General features: G+C 35.9%; 1 protein-coding gene across 4 annotated transcripts in view; it reads right to left on the reverse strand.

Moving 5' to 3' along the window:
* Positions 1–17,332, reverse strand: part of atg2b (autophagy related 2B) — a 48,712-nt gene that overhangs the window by 14,620 nt on the left and 16,760 nt on the right. For 2 of the 4 annotated variants that reach the window (XM_087290988.1, XM_087290987.1), the window contains exons 12-29: positions 17,155–17,332; positions 12,480–12,636; positions 12,286–12,378; positions 11,940–12,128; positions 11,052–11,325; positions 9,370–9,475; positions 9,045–9,255; positions 8,271–8,413; positions 8,014–8,171; positions 6,891–7,063; positions 6,661–6,808; positions 5,975–6,174; positions 5,431–5,511; positions 4,657–4,763; positions 3,298–3,390; positions 3,133–3,203; positions 2,974–3,050; positions 2,717–2,887 (exon numbers count right to left, since the gene is read on the reverse strand). The exon at positions 17,155–17,332 is cut by the window's right edge and continues 66 nt beyond it. In XM_087290988.1, coding sequence (XP_087147114.1) covers positions 2,717–2,887; positions 2,974–3,050; positions 3,133–3,203; positions 3,298–3,390; positions 4,657–4,763; positions 5,431–5,511; positions 5,975–6,174; positions 6,661–6,808; positions 6,891–7,063; positions 8,014–8,171; positions 8,271–8,413; positions 9,045–9,255; positions 9,370–9,475; positions 11,052–11,325; positions 11,940–12,128; positions 12,286–12,378; positions 12,480–12,636; positions 17,155–17,332 — 2,630 coding nt within the window. Of the gene's footprint in view, positions 1–2,716; positions 2,888–2,973; positions 3,051–3,132; positions 3,204–3,297; positions 3,391–4,656; positions 4,764–5,430; positions 5,512–5,974; positions 6,175–6,660; positions 6,812–6,890; positions 7,064–8,013; positions 8,172–8,270; positions 8,414–9,044; positions 9,256–9,369; positions 9,476–11,051; positions 11,326–11,939; positions 12,129–12,285; positions 12,379–12,479; positions 12,637–17,154 lie in introns of all 4 variants that reach the window. The other 2 variants (XM_087290986.1, XM_087290985.1) reach the window with 1 other exon arrangement.

A 17,332-nucleotide genomic window follows, 5' to 3' on the forward strand; every position in this document is an offset into this window, starting at 1 on the left:
ATACATGTATTTACTGTATACATGCTTGATTAAATACATGTATGTAATTACATCTGTAATTAACTTTTGTAATTACATTTGTAAATACACTGTTGACCATCCCTTACACCTTGACCCACCCTTAAACCTACCCATGCCACCAAACCTGTCCATAACCTAACCTCTATCCCAACTCAAAAGCACCACAAGTGTTCTCAAATACATTTTAAACACAGTAAGTACATTGTATTTATTTTTTGGATGTAAGTACAAAGTAGTTAAGGACACTTAATATAAAGTGGGACCAATTTGTTTGTTTAAATTCAACACAAAAAATTGTTTACAACCACTTAACGTAAAAAAAAAATTTGAGTAAATCCAAGGAATCATCTTTGAATAATTTTTTTTCAGTGTTCCTTTAACAAACGGCCGATGAAGTTTTCTTTGTAAGCATGTAGTTTCCAGAAAGACTGCACAGGACTGGGTTATAATGCGGAAGTATTTTTGCAAAAATAAACCTCAGCCATAGACTCTTTGAGGTTTTATCTTTGGGTAGAGTCTGTGAGTGTGCGTCTTTTTTCTGTGTTAGTGGGCCGTGCCGCAGGTTTCAAATCTCCAAGGTTTGCGAGCACAACTACTGGCCGGGGCTTGTGTTTCATAGCCACGTCATCGGGAAACACCTTTTGACTCGTTATTAAGACAACTAGTTTGAAGCACTATGAGTCGACTCTTTTATAGATGAATCAACGGTTTTATACACTGTACACTTATAGATTTAAGCCTTATCTGGATATTTCACTTCACTCAGAGCTGTGTTACAGGCTACATGGAAGGTAATTTTTAAAAACCCATAATAGGGGCTCTTTAATACATCTGTCAAGATTATTTGACAATATTTGATTGAGTTGACTGAAGTTGACTGAAGTCTCAATAGCTTTGTTTCGATCCAAAAATTCGAATGAACTTTATTCGCAAAACTGGATTATCGCATGAAAGACGTGCGAATAAGGCAGCCTTTCCATCCAACGAGTCAAAGCGAACAAAATCCTAACTTCCTGATTAACTGGTGCCAAATATCAACAGTAAAAACTGAGTTTGCTGCAGTAGGAGAAGTGCATCAATCTTTTCTTCATCTAATAAATAACTTGCGCCTCAGAAGGCAGTTCTGACACGTAGTGAACGCGCGGTGGCGTTTAAAGGTGTCAGACGCAGAGCACAGACGCTCGATTCTGGAGGTTATTAATAATCAGGGCGTGACATTAACTTTTTTATCACCAGCCACTGTGGCTAGTAGATTTCCAATATTACTAGCCATTTGCCATTTTCACTAGCCACAATTTTGTTGCTTGGAAAATATATTTATATAAATAAATGTGACTTTGACATGCGAAAATGATTTAGATGTTGTGTTGTCCACATGCCTCCTCATTTATTTCACTGTTTGTGTGTATTGTGTGAGCTTGCTCACTGTGCATGAGCAAATGGGTTGTGTCGCATTGCAGTTGGTTTTTATTTCACATGACTTTTTTAGGGCTCAAAATTAAGGATTTACCAAATTTATCTCTGATCACACCAAAAAGAAATAATAATTTCCTAGCCACACATTTTAAATGTGTCAAAACAAGCAAATATATAGCTATATACATGCACTTTTTATTCAACAGATTTTTTTTTTTTTTCAAATTGACATTTAAAAAGATCTATTGTATCAAAAATATGCACAGTAATCTGTTCTGGCTAAAGGTCCCAGATCAGCAGTTACTACACATAAATGGGGATTTAATCTCATATTAAAGCAATGTTATTGTAAAGGATGATAATTAAACTATATTAACAAAAATAACTGTAAGCAAAAGAAAGCAGGTAAAAACATACAACGAGTGATAATGAAAGGATGATCACGTGCCTGAGAAAAATTAAAATGAAAGCAGTGACTGCTGCTGCTGCTTACACGAGCATTACTTTTTGTCTAGTCTATTTCAACTAATCGCACCACTTGCGCTTCCTCTACACACAGTTGTTTCATGCAATTAAACTGAATCGAATGCGCTTTTTACCAGTTTTTGACAGCATGTCATCATCCTCTCATAAAGTATTCACCTGCTTTTGCTCGCGCGAACACAGTTATTTTTGTCAGTTGTGCTGTTTGTCGATTCTAAGATCACATTTGCATGCATATTGGGCCATCCTTCTTGTCGAACCCTGCTTAAAGAAAACTACAATGTAAAAAATGATTTCCAACCAGCGAAAGTGGCTAGTGGTAGTGGCTGTCTTACCCGAAAAGCTGAAATTACCTGCATTTGGCGGATTGGCCGGTGTTAATGTGAAGCCCTGTTAATAATATAATAACCCTAATACTGAAACGGTAAGGCATTTTAAATTGACCAAAACAAAATTTCAGATGTTTTACAGTGTGCTCAGCCCGCTGGTTTATCCATTCGCACACATTTTAATCATCACATGATCTCTTATAACAAAATCACATGACCTTTTTAATGCGCATACCGAAATCTGTGCGGTAAAAGTGTTTCCATCATAGTTTATGAGCATCTTTTTTTAGCGAATAAAAAGTTTATCCTACTCAGTTAAGCGTATTTTTTTATGCGCATTTTCAAAATTTATGCGCATCATGACGTTTGCATCAATCGTAATGCGCATAAAAAAATAGGTGGATGGATACATAGCTAATGTCAGCTTATTAAAAACTTTTCAATGATTGATTCTCAGTTGAACTGACCTTCACCCTTTGTTTAGTGCTTCTGCGTTTAGCCTCCATTCCTGAAGGGGGTAGTAGATCTCCATAGCTGGCTATGTACTGAATAAGGTTCATGAGAGCAGCACAGGAGTCTGCACAGGTGCGAATGTGAATGACATCGCTTGAGCAACGCAGCTCAAACCTTGGTTGCGTCTAAAGAGACAAGCATGGAGCAAGATGTTGAAACGTTCTGTATGCAAGGGTAGACGGGTTTTGTGTGTAACGTGAGACTTTCATACTATTTTGCCATCTGCTCCTGGTTTGACTGCTGTTATCCTCAGTTCCAGCGTCCCCATATCAACCACCTGCACATAGTCTAAAGACAAAAATAAGAAAATGAGACTAGTGTGGTTTATTAGACATATCCTGAAACAGCATTTGCTTGTATGACTTCTTACCTCGAGCTAGATTAACAGACACAGCATTGATCTTGTCAGAAAGAAATAATGCAGCTTCATCTAAAATTATTCTGGGAAGTAATAAAGTGTGAACAATTAGAGAAAATGGCAAATTAAATGTTCAGTTACATAAAAAAAAATTTGAAGAACTATGTGAATTTATACCTCAAACTGGATGAAGAGTGATCTAAAGACACACTGCTGGAAATGCTGAAGGTTTCCACGGTAAGCAGAGATCTGACAGGTAAATACAATGGTCTAGAAAGAGAAAAACAGTTAATAGTTAGAAACTAACAGTTGACTGTCCCTTAAACCTAAACCATTCCTAAATCCACCCATGCCACCAAACCTGTCCCTAACCTTACCCCCAGACAGAATCTGCAGACATTTTTTGCTATTTCTTTGGAGAATTTTGTAAAAAATCTGCAGATTTATGCAGAATGGCTTTGGGAGAATCGTAACTAAAAGCTTAATACATAAAATTAAAAATAATATTGTTTAACGTTTATTTAATGTTACAATGCAAATCCATCTAAACCCACTTGTTTGGTAAACAAAGCAAGACTCTCATATAATATCTCTACTAAAAGACAGAAAATATTACTTTACAAATTGTATAGTAAATAAATCAACGAAACACTTTAATTTTAGTCAATATTATTACTAAAATTAATTTAAAAAACAATAAATATAAATTTATGCACGAAAAAAATCTGCGGAAATCTGTCAGATTCTGTGTAGACCTACCAATGTGTTATGAACACATTAAGCACATTGTATTTTTTAAATGCACTATAAGTACATGTAATTAAGGCCATTTAATATAAAGTGGGATTCATTATCAATATAATCCTCAGAAATAGTGGTCAAAACAGACAAATGCCGATACAAGAATTCAATATATTGTGATAATGAATATACACAATACTGATACAAAATTCCATAATTAATTATTTATGATTTTAATTTTGTGTTAGAATTTTGTGTTTATTAATATTCAGACTGCACCTGCAGTAGTTGTTGATCACAGCACCATATGCAGCTTTCTAACTAAACTATACTATGGCTATTTCCCACTGTTGAATGTGATGCATTAACTAACATTTATGATTTAATAATATACCAACTGTTCTTTACCATTCTTTTTTAATTTAACACATTTCTTACCTCTGAACAATGATATAAAATAATGTAAAACATTAACATGTATAATAACCAAAAACTGCTTAAAGTAATCATTTTTTGCAACTAATGTTGATAATACTGCATTTACCCAAATAAAAGCTGCAGCAATTGATCGCAACATGAAAATTTGATATTGGCAGAAAGCTAGTTAAAAACAAAGAAATATTGAATGGTTAAATGAGTTTTGAGTCAGATTTAATTGCAAATGACCCTTGACAAATATGCAATTAAATCCAACAATTGTAAGTTTCAAAGAGCTTTGAAGGGAGAGTTTAACTTTTTAAACACTGTACACAAGTGCTGGTACAGACTGAGCTTTATTCAAGTTGAATGTATCACCTATAATCCAGGGAGCAGCTCCACAGATGCAGGTGGAGAGTGGACACAGATGACGGAGGAGTATAGCCAAGCACCGGCTCATCTGACACATTTAAAAAGTCCACAATCTAAATTCAACAGACAACCAATAAGGATTAATAATAATAATAATAATATTAATAATAATATTAGATATATATATTTAGTTGAAATCAGAATTATTAGCCCCCCCTTTGAATTTTTTATTTTATATATTTCCCAAATGGTGTTTAACAGAGCAAAGCAATTTTCACAGTATGTCGGATAATATTTGTTTTATTTGGGCTAGATAAAAGGCCGTTTCTTTTTTTTTTTTAAACCACTTTAAGGTCAAAATTATCAGCCCCTTTAAGCTATATATGTTTTTGATAGTCAACAGTACAAACCATCGTTATACAATAACTTGCCTAATTACCCTAACCTGCCTAGTTAACCTAATTAACTTAGTTAAGCCTTTAAATGTCACTTCAAGCTGTATAGACGTGTGTTGAAAAATATTGAGCCAAATATTATGTACTGTCATCATGGCAAAGATCAAATAAATCAGTTATAAAAATAAAAATGAGTTATTAAAACTATTGTTTAAAAATGTGTTGAAAAACTCTTCTAAAAATTTGGAGAACAAAAAGAAACAGGGAGGCTAATAATTCAAGGGGGCTTATAATCTGACTTCAACTGTGTATGTATATACGTATGTATCTACGTATATAAATTATTATAATTTTTAAAAAATATATATATATTTATTTATTTTACCTGGTCATACCAACCCAGACCTAAAGGCACCACTTTGTGTTCCAGTGTGACTCCCCTCATGCCAATGGCGATGAGAAACTCCTGAAACGTAAAATAAAGACATAAATAAAAATAGTAAATAAAGACACTAGACAAAAAAACAGAAACGTGAAATATTCATTAATTTATTTATATAATAAATTCAAATAAGCTAAGTTTACGTTCACAAAATATTTATAACCAATCATAGCCAGATGTGCTATTTAAAATGTTTTAAAGACTCTTTCACAAATCTAAAAATAACAGAATTTTTTAAATCTCTCTTTTAAAAAGTACATTTAAAGGAATAGTTTGCTCTAAAATGAAAGTTTTGTCGTCATTTACTCACCCTTTTCTTTCTTCTGTTGAACACAAAATAAAATATTTTTAAAAAGCTAAAAACCTGCAACCACTGACTTCCATAGTATTTGTTTTTCTGACTACAGATGTAAATGGTTGCAGGTTTTCAGCTTTAAACTATACATTTAAGTTTTAAACAGCTTTCATGTAAGATTATGTGTCTTGCCTTGACATTGCGTTCTGTGATGTGAGAGGAAACTTTAACAGCGACAGAAAGCATGCTGTAGGGCTCCAAACTGAGCCCTTCAGAAGGAGATGCCTTTTCTGGGGCAGATTCAGACGCATACATCACAGGCTCCAGCCAATGAGGACGAGTCCTGCAGGGCAGAGTCACACTCCACTCAGAGGCATCTCCATCCACAGAGCCTGACAAATTAAACACAAAAAGATATCAAGAAGTGTGCACCAGGACTAAATTAATCACACATTCAACAGAGTGTGTATCTGATCATAACTGACATACTTAAACGAGACCTGTAATAGGAAAATCTGTAAAGGTAATATCAGCTTAAAGGTACAATTCGCAGAAAAAAAAAATGCTGTTGTTTATTCACTCTTTACTGGTTTTAAATCTTTATGAGTTAATTATTCTGTTGAACACAAAAGAAGATCTTTTGAAGGAAGCTGGAAACCTGTAGTCATTGACTTCCAATAGTATTTGTTTTCCTTCAACGGAGGTCAATATTTACAATTTTTCGGTTTTCTTCAATTATCTTCCTTTATGTTCAACAGAATGAAGAAACTCATGAAGATTTGAAATCCCTTAAGGTTGTAAATTAAACATTTTGGCCTAACTAAGGCTTCAACTGAAAAACAACACCTAAAAATAAGGAAAGCACATTGTTTGCTTACCGTGGTGATAGAGACAGGCCTGAGATGTGTGAAAGCAGACATAATGCTGGTCTTTGTAGCCTTCATGCTGAGTCACGCAAAACAGAGTCCCATTTTTCACCTCTAACCAGAATTCACCATGCTTTTTTTCAAGCCCGCTACTATCATCCTGCTGTAAGCATTAGCATTTATTAGATTAGGCCATGTAAATATTACTTGGCAATAAAATGAAATAAACATTGACATGATACCTTCAGCTGTTTGTTAAGAGCCAGCAGGCCATGGTTAACAGACAGGAGGATGGAAAAGAGGCTCTGAGAGTTCTTAGGCTGCATCTTACTTCTCTTCTTCCTTCTGTTTCTATAACCCAGTTCAGCAGGAGTGTAATACTGCAGGATCTCTTCCTCAGAACCACTCTCTTCCTCTACACATATAATAATAAAACAATTCAAAACAAAAACACAGACACAGGATTCCAGATAAAATGTTCAGCATTACAATGACCCACACATCAAGAATGAGGAATAGGTGAGGAATATAAAAACAAAAGTAAAAACAAATGGCCTTCTGCTAGCAGGTGGAGCTGTAACTGAAAGTTAGCATGAGGATGCCTTCAGGACACAAGACCATGCTCTTCAACAAAAACACAACATATTAACAATTTAACAAAGCAGAAGGCTTTGGATTAAACAGGCCAAATTTGGTGCTGATCTGATTAAATCTCTAGGAAAAACTATACTTTCATTCCGGCATAATGATTAAGGAACTTTGCTGCCGCACCATGGCTACAGCAGGCGCAATAATATTACACAGCTCCTGAAAATTGTCCCCAGCTAGGTAACTAGTTAAGAGCGTTGCATAATATCAATGTGCTTGCTGCAACCATGATATGGCAGCAAAGTTCCTTGATTATTACACCAGAATAAAAGTATAGTTACCAGCTATATTGACCTATGAAATAGCAATTTATCAATTTCTGTTAGTCTTAATACACAAGAAATTAACAAGATGCTAATCCAATTCAATTATGTATGCTAAGCTATGTGAAGATAAGCTAAGCTAAACGTGCTCCTGAGAGAGCCAGAGCCTAAAAAGTGGAATGTTCCTTTAAAATATGAGGCTTGAAAATGTAAAAAACTTTCGACTTCCTGCTGAATTTCAGATTTCACTTCAAGAAACTCAGCGAGTTTCAAGCATGTTTAGACCATCATCACTTTGTAGAAGAACAATAAAATAGCCATTTCAATAGGGTCATACCCCTTGTTCCCCTGGTGCTCTGGCCCTAATAAGAGCTAGCAACATCAATACTTTTATGATCTTTCCATGCTGTTGATATTAAAAATTGAAGTAAGCAGAAGGGGAAATGTTCTTTACCCTCAGGGCCAGTGGATCTGAACTGACTGAAGCTGTCTTTACTGTACGTATTGATGAGTTGACTGGCTACAGACAGACCCACACCATACGGGATGTTCTCCACTGTCTCAACAGGAGATGGAGCAGTAGGCTCCCATAGCAACAGGTCATTATTAATCCTATTATAAAAAAAAAAAAACAAGCAAATAAGCAACAACTTAAAACCTTACATAACATTTTGTTAATGTAGATTAATTTATAAATGTATTAATAATTACCGGTTGTGCAGTTTCTCATAAAAGACTTTACTGGGAAAAGAGAGCTGCACATTAGGGAAAAACAGTTCAAGGATGTAACGAGAGTTGCTCATGGTTTTCTCCTGGAATTCTGTCATCTCCAACACGTCTCCTGGGATGACCATCTGTTATTAAAATGTTAAGAATGTTATTACAAATATGTTTAAATTATTGATGTAGTTCAGCACTTCTGAAATGTTATATTATATTATATTATATTATATTATATTATATTATTTTTTTCAAGTAAATCCTTAAAACCATTATTCTTAAAGATCCCATGAAATTAAACTATGAAAGATTTTTTAGATGTTAGTATTAGTACTATTCATTTTTAAAATATCTGTAAGCTACTGTACTCCAAAACAGTGAAAAAAAATGTGTAAAGTTGTAGTTTGCCACTTCCGAATAAATGGATTAACGATTTTATTCATGTCAACCAATACTAGTTTCTCATCAAATCATAACCAAATCAAATGCTCTCTAGTATCTGACATGTCCCACCCCATTTAAGACACTTCTAGTTTGCTTTTCATTTAATGCACTTGAGCTCAAACACTCTAACTGGCAGTGCTGTGATAAAACAAAACGCTATTAACTGTTTTTTTAAAAAGGGGAGGAGCTACACTATGTCCCAACCTATCTTCGTGTTTTAGTTGAGATTACATCAAACACAATTTAAATCACTTCACATAACCTTTAATATTGTAACTATTTATCAAACAGAGAAAAAAAAAAATCAACAAATCTTAATACCTCCTCATTTTCATACATGACACGTCGGGAGGAGAATGGTGATGGCTCAGGTTTGCCGAAGTCACACACGTCCTTCAAGGAGTGTGCGGCTCCTTCTTCTTCCTCCTCCTCCTCCTCCTGTGAGTGACCGTCTGCTTCTTCCTCCTCTTCCTCAGCTGTTATACGCTCTAAGATGGAGCGCACGGCCATCGGGTTTAACTTTAGAACCACCCTGAATGGGTATAGAAGAAAAAAATGCTTTTAGCTTCTGTGTTTTGATGAAGTTGTCGATAAAGATCAACATGATGGCTATGAATAAAACAGAACACAGAGAGTGCAGCATTACCTTGGCCAGTCAAATTTGCCACAGGATGAAGTCATGTCCTCCTCCATTGTGTTAGCTACCCTTAAGAACCTGGCTGGGGGATGATCTTTGTCTTCTTGAAATGACCCTATAGTTGCAAAAAAAAACACACAGTGTCATTAAATGTCTATTAAAAAGAAAATGTATTGAAGTCAAAAAGGTTTAGAAAGCATATTAAAAATGTAATAATTTATATATAATTTAATTAATTAAACATCACTCTTTAAATGTTACAAAGTACAATGCTATACTGTAATTTCACATCTGCAACTTTAATTTTTCTTCACACTGACATGAATTGTTATAATGTTTAAAAATCTAACCAGCATGGATGAAATAATAATAATATTTGCATCACCATTTATTAATATTAATAAACATTTGAAATATACTACTTGAATTGGAGTATCTCTTAGAGTTTGGAGAGCCTTTAGTTTTTAGTGCCCTTAATGCACTCATCTGACCCAGAAAGGGTTATTTTTAACTGATCTGGAGGAAGTTCAAACCTATGTGTCATAATTAGACCAACGAAAGTAAACAGAAATGTCATATATCCTAAAATGAGCAAGACAAAGCTTTGAGAAACTCGAAAGAAACTTTGTAGGACGTTTGATCTTGTGTGTCATCAACATAACAACAAATGCAAAAAATAAAGTCACACTCCTAAAATGAGCAAAACAAAGCTTTGGGGACCTCTATACAAAATATGTGCTTGTGTTTGGTTAGAATGTTCAACAATTTAACAAACACAAATGGAACATACAAGTTGCATATTACAAGTCATAAATACAAAATAATAACAATAATAATAATGATAGATTTGTTTAATAGTAATAGTAGACTTAAATCTAGCCTTTTTGAATTATTAGCCCCCTGGATATTTTTCCCCAATTTTTGTTTAATGGAATTAAGATTTTTTTAACACATTTCTAAACATAATAGTTTAGAGAAACATTTTTCTTATAAAAAAATCATACCATCATTATTGTCCACTTCCATTCAAATTTACTTGAGCTACAAGCTGCAAGTTTATTTAGGGCCCACTCACACTATGCTATCCGAACCGTGCCCAGGCCCGTTTCCCTGATCGTTTGAGAAGTGTGAGTGCGCTGAATCGGGTTCAGGCACAGTGAGCGTGGTTCACTTGGGCTTTGGCGTGGTACGCTTGTGTGTGAGTACAAAACGCGCCTAAGCCCGAAACTGAAAGCGAAACGTGACTTTTAAGGGACTGTTTCATATGGATTTATTTATCATTCTTACTGTTCAATGAGCACAAACAGTCGTAGGTTATTAAAGACGCAAACCCCTCACTAGGCATGAAAGCTGCGTACCTTCGGCAAACCTCCTAATACCTGCAGCACGAGGACTTTATGATTGTTTATGAACGTGAAAAGTGGCTGACCTGTTCGGCGAAATATTTAAATGTGTGTCACCATGTCAAATGACATAAATAAAGAAATCTAAACTGTGCTGAGCCAGAGTGCTTCTGACCATTCTGCCGATGACTTAGGTAAGCGTGCCCAGGCCTGAATGTAATGTCAGTGCGGGCCATCGGGGGAGACAGGAGGGTGGACAAGCATGCTTTCGCCATGTTCAAGACAACTGTACATAGTGCGAGTACACCCTTATATAGTCTCATCAAGAGATTGTTTATAGTACAGTACCGTTGAGCTCTTTAAAAGTGAGCTCCATCTTGGTCTGCTCTGATGAGTTTCCTCCAGTGAACTCGGTCTTGAGCTCCAGATCCTCCAGCTCCAGCTGCAGAAGCTCTTTCTGCAGGGACTTCTTAAACCAAGGTCCCCTCTCCTGATCTGAGCGCAGGTCTGGGATCGGAAACCGCACCACTAGCGACACCAGAGGTGCATTTATTGACACGGATACATGGCAGTGTGCTGGAGTGCGACTATCATCTAGGAAGACCTCTGCAAAGGCCTTATGCTTGTGAGGAAAACACACACACAAAAAAAATGTTGCAAATTACATAAGTAAATGAAGGAGGTGAATTAAACTATGATATCGTATTAATCCACTGAGACCTTTGTTCAACTTGAGATTGCAAGTTAAGATATTTTAAATGAGCTCTCTCATCCTGCATAAAAAGCCACATACGCAGAGACATTCAAAGTCCAAAAAAGGAACCAAAAACATTGTCAAAACATTCCATGTGATTTCAGTGGTTCCAACAAACCATTTTGAGTGCTAAAAAGACAGTAAAAATGATTCGTTAACATATATCTTCCCTCATTCGACAGCAGACATGAAAAACACAACAGTTTACAGTTTTTTGAAACACAAAATTGTTCTTGAACCTTCATATGATTAAAGTTGAACCATTAAAGTCACATTGAATGTTTTGACAATGTTTGTTGTTGGACTCTAAATATTTCCTGACCATTGCTGTCTATGGAGGATGAGAGAGCTCTCAGATTTCATCTACAATCTTTTAATTTGGTTTTCTGAAAATAAATGGGGTTCTCAAGAGATTAATGACAGGATTTAAATATTTGGGTGAATAAATCGTATAAGCACAGAGAGATACTATCATTTCTTACCAGACTGATGTGTTTATTGTATGAGGTGTACATGTGAGACGCCATCATCTCAGTGGTAACCAGTTTCTGTGGCTGGAGTAGAGAGTTGAGCCTGTCCACAATGCTGATGTCACACTCCGAGCGTACTTTACCAAGCTCCACCTGCATTTCTGCCCTGCGAGGAACAGTGCTTAGACGTACCTGCCCGCCCTGATAGTAAAAACATGTTTACTGTCTGCAAGTGGCTTGTGATCAATTTGAAACAATAGTAAAGTTCGAGTATCAAATTTGACATATGTAGACACATTATATCATATCATATTAAATCACTTAACTGTGAGGAAGTCATGCAACACTTTAACATTACCTGTGGCCCTCTGCGTTCTGTAAGTTTGTAGAGCAAATGTAGGCAGGTAGGAGAAGGTGATTCATTACTTGCTGGGACATCAAACGTGAAAAGCTAATTTATGAGAAACACAACAAAATTCATAATTATAATAATAAAATTTTAAAAAAAAAGGAACTATTGTTTAACCACAAACCACTTGTGACCAAAAATACCTCTGTGTACTGGGCTCCACTCTTTGTTGTGTGACTGTCAGTGGAGTACAGGCATTCCAGAAGCTCCACCTGACTCAGAGAGAGATCCGTGTTCAGTGTGCGAACACCAGAACCTTGGCAGTGCTCGTATGTCACCTTTAATCCTTGGCCAATGAACCTAAAGATGAAGAAAATTGCATTTAAATACCCTGCCATCTTCAATGATAGCTTAAAAGACATAGTCTATTTTAAATATAGAGTTTCACAAGGCTCTGTCTTATATCCTATATAATTCTGTTCTAGTTTGAGTACATACAGCGGCGAAATTAAGTACTGAACATGTCACCATTTTTCCCAGAAAACATATTTCTAAAGGTGCCGTTGACTTTTAATTTTCCCCGGATGTTTGTAACAACCAAAGAAATCTATATATAAATTTTAATTCAATTCAATTCAATTCAATTTTATTTGTATAGCACTTTTACAAATGTAGATTGTGTCAAAGCAGCTTCACAGAAAAATCATAGTAAAATGAAACCGTGAAAAAAAAATAAAATAAAAAAATAAAAAAATAAATCTAACTGGTTTCCAAATGAAGTTATGTGTAAAAAAATTAAATCATGCATGGAAAAAGAATTGAACACATGAAGAAGGTGACGTGTAAAAAGGCAGTAAAAGCCCAGACAGCAGATGAAATCTGTAAGTACTTCTTCAGCAACCCTCTGCCCTTCTTCATTGTACACGAATATTAGCTGCTTCAGTCCAACATCTACATTAGAAAGGATGATGAAGGTGAAACCAGAGTGGACATTTCAGCAAGACAATGGGCTCTATTTTGAAGGTCCATGCGCAGAGCGCAAAACGCAGGGTGCAAACGCTTTCAGGGCTTGTCAGGACGCGTTTTTGCTAATTTAAGGACGGGATATCTGCCTTGCGCCGCGGCGCAAAGGGTTGAGTTTATTTTCTTAATGACTTATAGGTGTGTTTTGAGATTAAACCAAATAGAGTCTCATCTCTCATTCCCTTTAAGAGTCAGCTGCGTCACGCCAATAGCGCATTCACTATTTACAGGACGCAAAGTAAGTCCAAGTGGAAAAAATTAGCATTTCACTAGCAAACATTTAACAGTTAACTGTTTTTTAACAGAAAACTGTTAAACAGAGCATCTACTGCGTGAGAATGAGAGATTATGGAACTACTTTCACATTCGCTCTTGGATAGAGAAAACCTTTACGCACAGACATCAATTAGTATATAAATAAATAATTTTGTTTGTTAAGCGCAAATATTAATTTCAAAACTATTTCTAAATTCAGTTCTTATTTCCAGCAAACGAATAAATGAATAATATTAACAAAATGTGCTCAAAAACAAAAACAAAAAACCTGAGTTATATCCTAAAACACATGCTGTGCCCCATATGGTCTAAAACCTGACAGGTGGGCAAATCTAAGCTTGTTTTTAATAAAACAAATATAAATATGGATATAATAAATAATACTGCTAATAATAATAACATTATACAAAAGCAAATTGTTATGAATGAACTGAAAAAGCCTCTCGAGATGAAGAAGACATAAAAGCAGTGATTTTTCATATTTATGTAGGCTAGAAAATAATATGTTTTGTAATATTTTAATCCTTTATATTTATATCCTATATCTATTCTTATTATATCCTATATATATATCCTTAATATTTAATTTTTTTCATATGTAAAGATATTTGCCTACATTGCTCTCTTCTGCGTATTAAGCAGTGCGTAAGCGAGGCGCAACTCTGCGCCGGAGTTTAGACCGGGTTAGTTTTAATCTAATGAAAAATCTATTATAGTTTCTCAAAATAGCAACGCGCCAGCGGTCCGCCTCAGAACGCCTTCCTTTTTAGACCAGAACGCCTATGGGCGTACAAATGAGCACTAATGCATTTGCTATTTAAACAGCGTAGCGCAATGCCTCAAAACGACTCTTGCGGCAAGCTGAAACTAATAAAAAAAACTATTGCACCGCGCCTTGCGCCACACTGCACCGGGTGTATGATAGGGCCCAATGATTCAAACACAGACAAGGAAACTCTCAGATGCTTTCAGAGAAAGAAACTCATGCTGTAGAATGGCCCAGACAAACACTTGACTTGAATCCAATAGAAAATACAAATTAAAGTTTAGATTTGATAGGCAAGACCCGCAGAACAATCAAGATTTTTACACCCTGTTAAGGTCTGAAAGGTTCATTCTCCATATAAGAGGTGTCTTAAGCTGCCTGCCATCGCCAAAAAAGACTTTTATATAAAGTATCAATTATGTTTCAGTATTTCAGAACTTTCTCCTTGTATCATTCCATTGTTATTACACACAACAAATTTTTCAGATTTTTTGTTTTGTTTTGTTTTATTTTTGTATTGTTTTTTTTTTTTTCAAAAGCTGTCAACAGCTACTTAAGAAATATTTGTAACGAATATGGCCGACCAGACACATAAATATTTTGCATTTTATTCCACCACCAGCCAACTTTGCCCAGAGAAGATTTGAAACCTAATTCCAAGGTATTTACGACCCAAAGGAATGTGCCATGCGGCATTAAACACAGGAATGACTTATAAAGGACTATTTAAACTGCTTGTTTAACACTGTTTTCATATAAACTTTACTCTCTTTATGTTTAATCATATGTTTTGCAAAGTTTCCCTTTCACTTGTATTAATATTTTTGGGTTTTAATACCCCCGCATATAATGTTTAACTGTACCTAAGCTAAACATCCTCTTATACTGTTCAAGTTTGGACTTTTTGAAAAGCTTACTCGCTGTACAAATTGATCGTTGACATTTTATTTTAATATGAGTGCAACATATTAACGTTTTAAGAAACTTTAACATTTCTGTCCCGATTTACATAAAATTTGCTTATGCAAATTCTTCTGCCTCAGACAAAGAGCTGTAAATTACTATTCAAGGAAGGTAGCTTCTAATTGGTCAACTTTCCATGGAGGGTGGATCCGAACCCGCCCTATAAAAGTTGAAGACCAAGCTAAACTCCCTCTCTCGCTCTCTTCAAAAACTACCCTCTGCTCTGAAACACGCTGCCTGGGAACTCCTCCCTCTCTCTCCCGGCTCCAAAGGTATGGCGGCAAATCAATGCCAATATTAATCGTGCGCAGCGGTGATGTTTGCACGCGAGGAGAAGTGAACTGTGAGCAGATTACAGGTCTACATGCTAGAAAACTACAGCTCGCGAGCGCACAGGGGATCTTCAAAATACAACAAACCAGACAAGTGCTGCACGGAACAAATCAAATGGGTTCAGAAAGTCATGTTACAAGAATGCAAGTCATTATTTTAGAAGATTAATTATCATTATTTGACTGTTTCTCGAGATTGAATCCTCATAAAGTTCATAAAGTTCTCAGAAAGTTTCTTATGATTATGACTTGCAAATTGTATTAAGCTTGATCTTTTAACCTGCGTCCAATCCCAGCTAACTTCCAGAAAGGCAGAGTTAGAGATAACAAGTAAACCAAGTCCCACCCCAGGACTGACAAAAATCCAAAATGTTTCGCGCGAGCAGAGAGAAGAACCAGCGAGCGAGCGGAGAGAACTGATCGCGCGCGCGCTGTAGGCATGACCTCGCTCCATACAAAGGCCTCTGTTTTTGAAACTGTCTTGAAAACTCTCTACCACTTCCTCACAAACCTAAGTATTGAAACCTTCAAGAAAGCAGGCGGAAACCCAGACGGAAAGGGTTAATCGCACCACGCTCGGAAATTTCACTGTTCGGAAACTTTTGCGGCTCCACTTCAAACACTACAACCCTTGGGAGAACAAAGGATCAGCCAACCAACCACGTGCTCAACAACGGGAGCTCGGACATCACGAACAGACCGCAAGTATCAACTTTCTCCCAACATCTAAACTGGTGTGAACTAAATCAACCCTAAAGAGACAATAGAAGGGTTATATTGAATTTGATTACGTTTGGTTTGCTTGGTTTGTGCTTACAAACTCAGAGGTTTTCCCATCATTACACCTTCTCAACCTCTTACCTCACGTTACTCTTCCCTATGCTTGTACGAATGTGTGTTTGTGTTAGGTGTTAGTTTCTGTTAGATTAGTCAATAAAGTTTAATTTTGTATAAAGAAAGGTGCCTGTCTATATTAATGAATCTAATGTCTTGAACGTTGATCTTGCTACCCTGCTCAAATTTTATGTTGATAGCATCGCTGAACGATTCGTTTGTTCGGATCAAAAGTCGATTCATTTGAAGCCCCGTTCAAATGAATCTTCCTCCCGCTAAGCTAGCCTGCTATATGATGTTCCAGAAGGTACGCGAGCATTGAAATCTAAATCATAACTCGCAACATTATAACGGCGGGAAAGGTGCAGGAAGAATAACCTTAAGCTAATTTACTACAGTAATAATGGTGTAGGTATGCGAGCACGTTAATCTACATTATAATTTGTCACAGATTATTAATGTGGATATGCGTGCAAGTTCATCTACGTTATTATTATAATTTGCTACATGTTTATTTGTGGAGAATGAACAAAGCATGAAATATGTAATTTTACAATTCGTCCTAGGAAAAAACATGACATGTTTAACAATTATTTTTCCTTTATTTATTTTTTTTTTGGTCAAGTTCATTGTAACAAAATATTTTAAAAAGCATGAAAAATTTTAAGAAACAAAAACTTTTACCTAAGGTGATCATGTGGACAGGCTTGATCAAAGACAGACCTCGACTGGAGAAAACCACCGGCAGACAGCTGATTTACAGACAGAATCCGGAAAAACTCAGAGGCCATTGGCGCAAGATGGCTGCGGGAGGAATTTGGAGGTGGAAGAGGATCGATATGGAGGACAGACAGACAAAGAC

Source organism: Danio rerio, chromosome 17 (assembly GCF_052040795.2).
Source record: "Danio rerio strain M-AB ecotype USA chromosome 17, GRCz13ab, whole genome shotgun sequence".
In the NCBI taxonomy this organism is placed as follows: domain Eukaryota; kingdom Metazoa; phylum Chordata; class Actinopteri; order Cypriniformes; family Danionidae; genus Danio; species Danio rerio.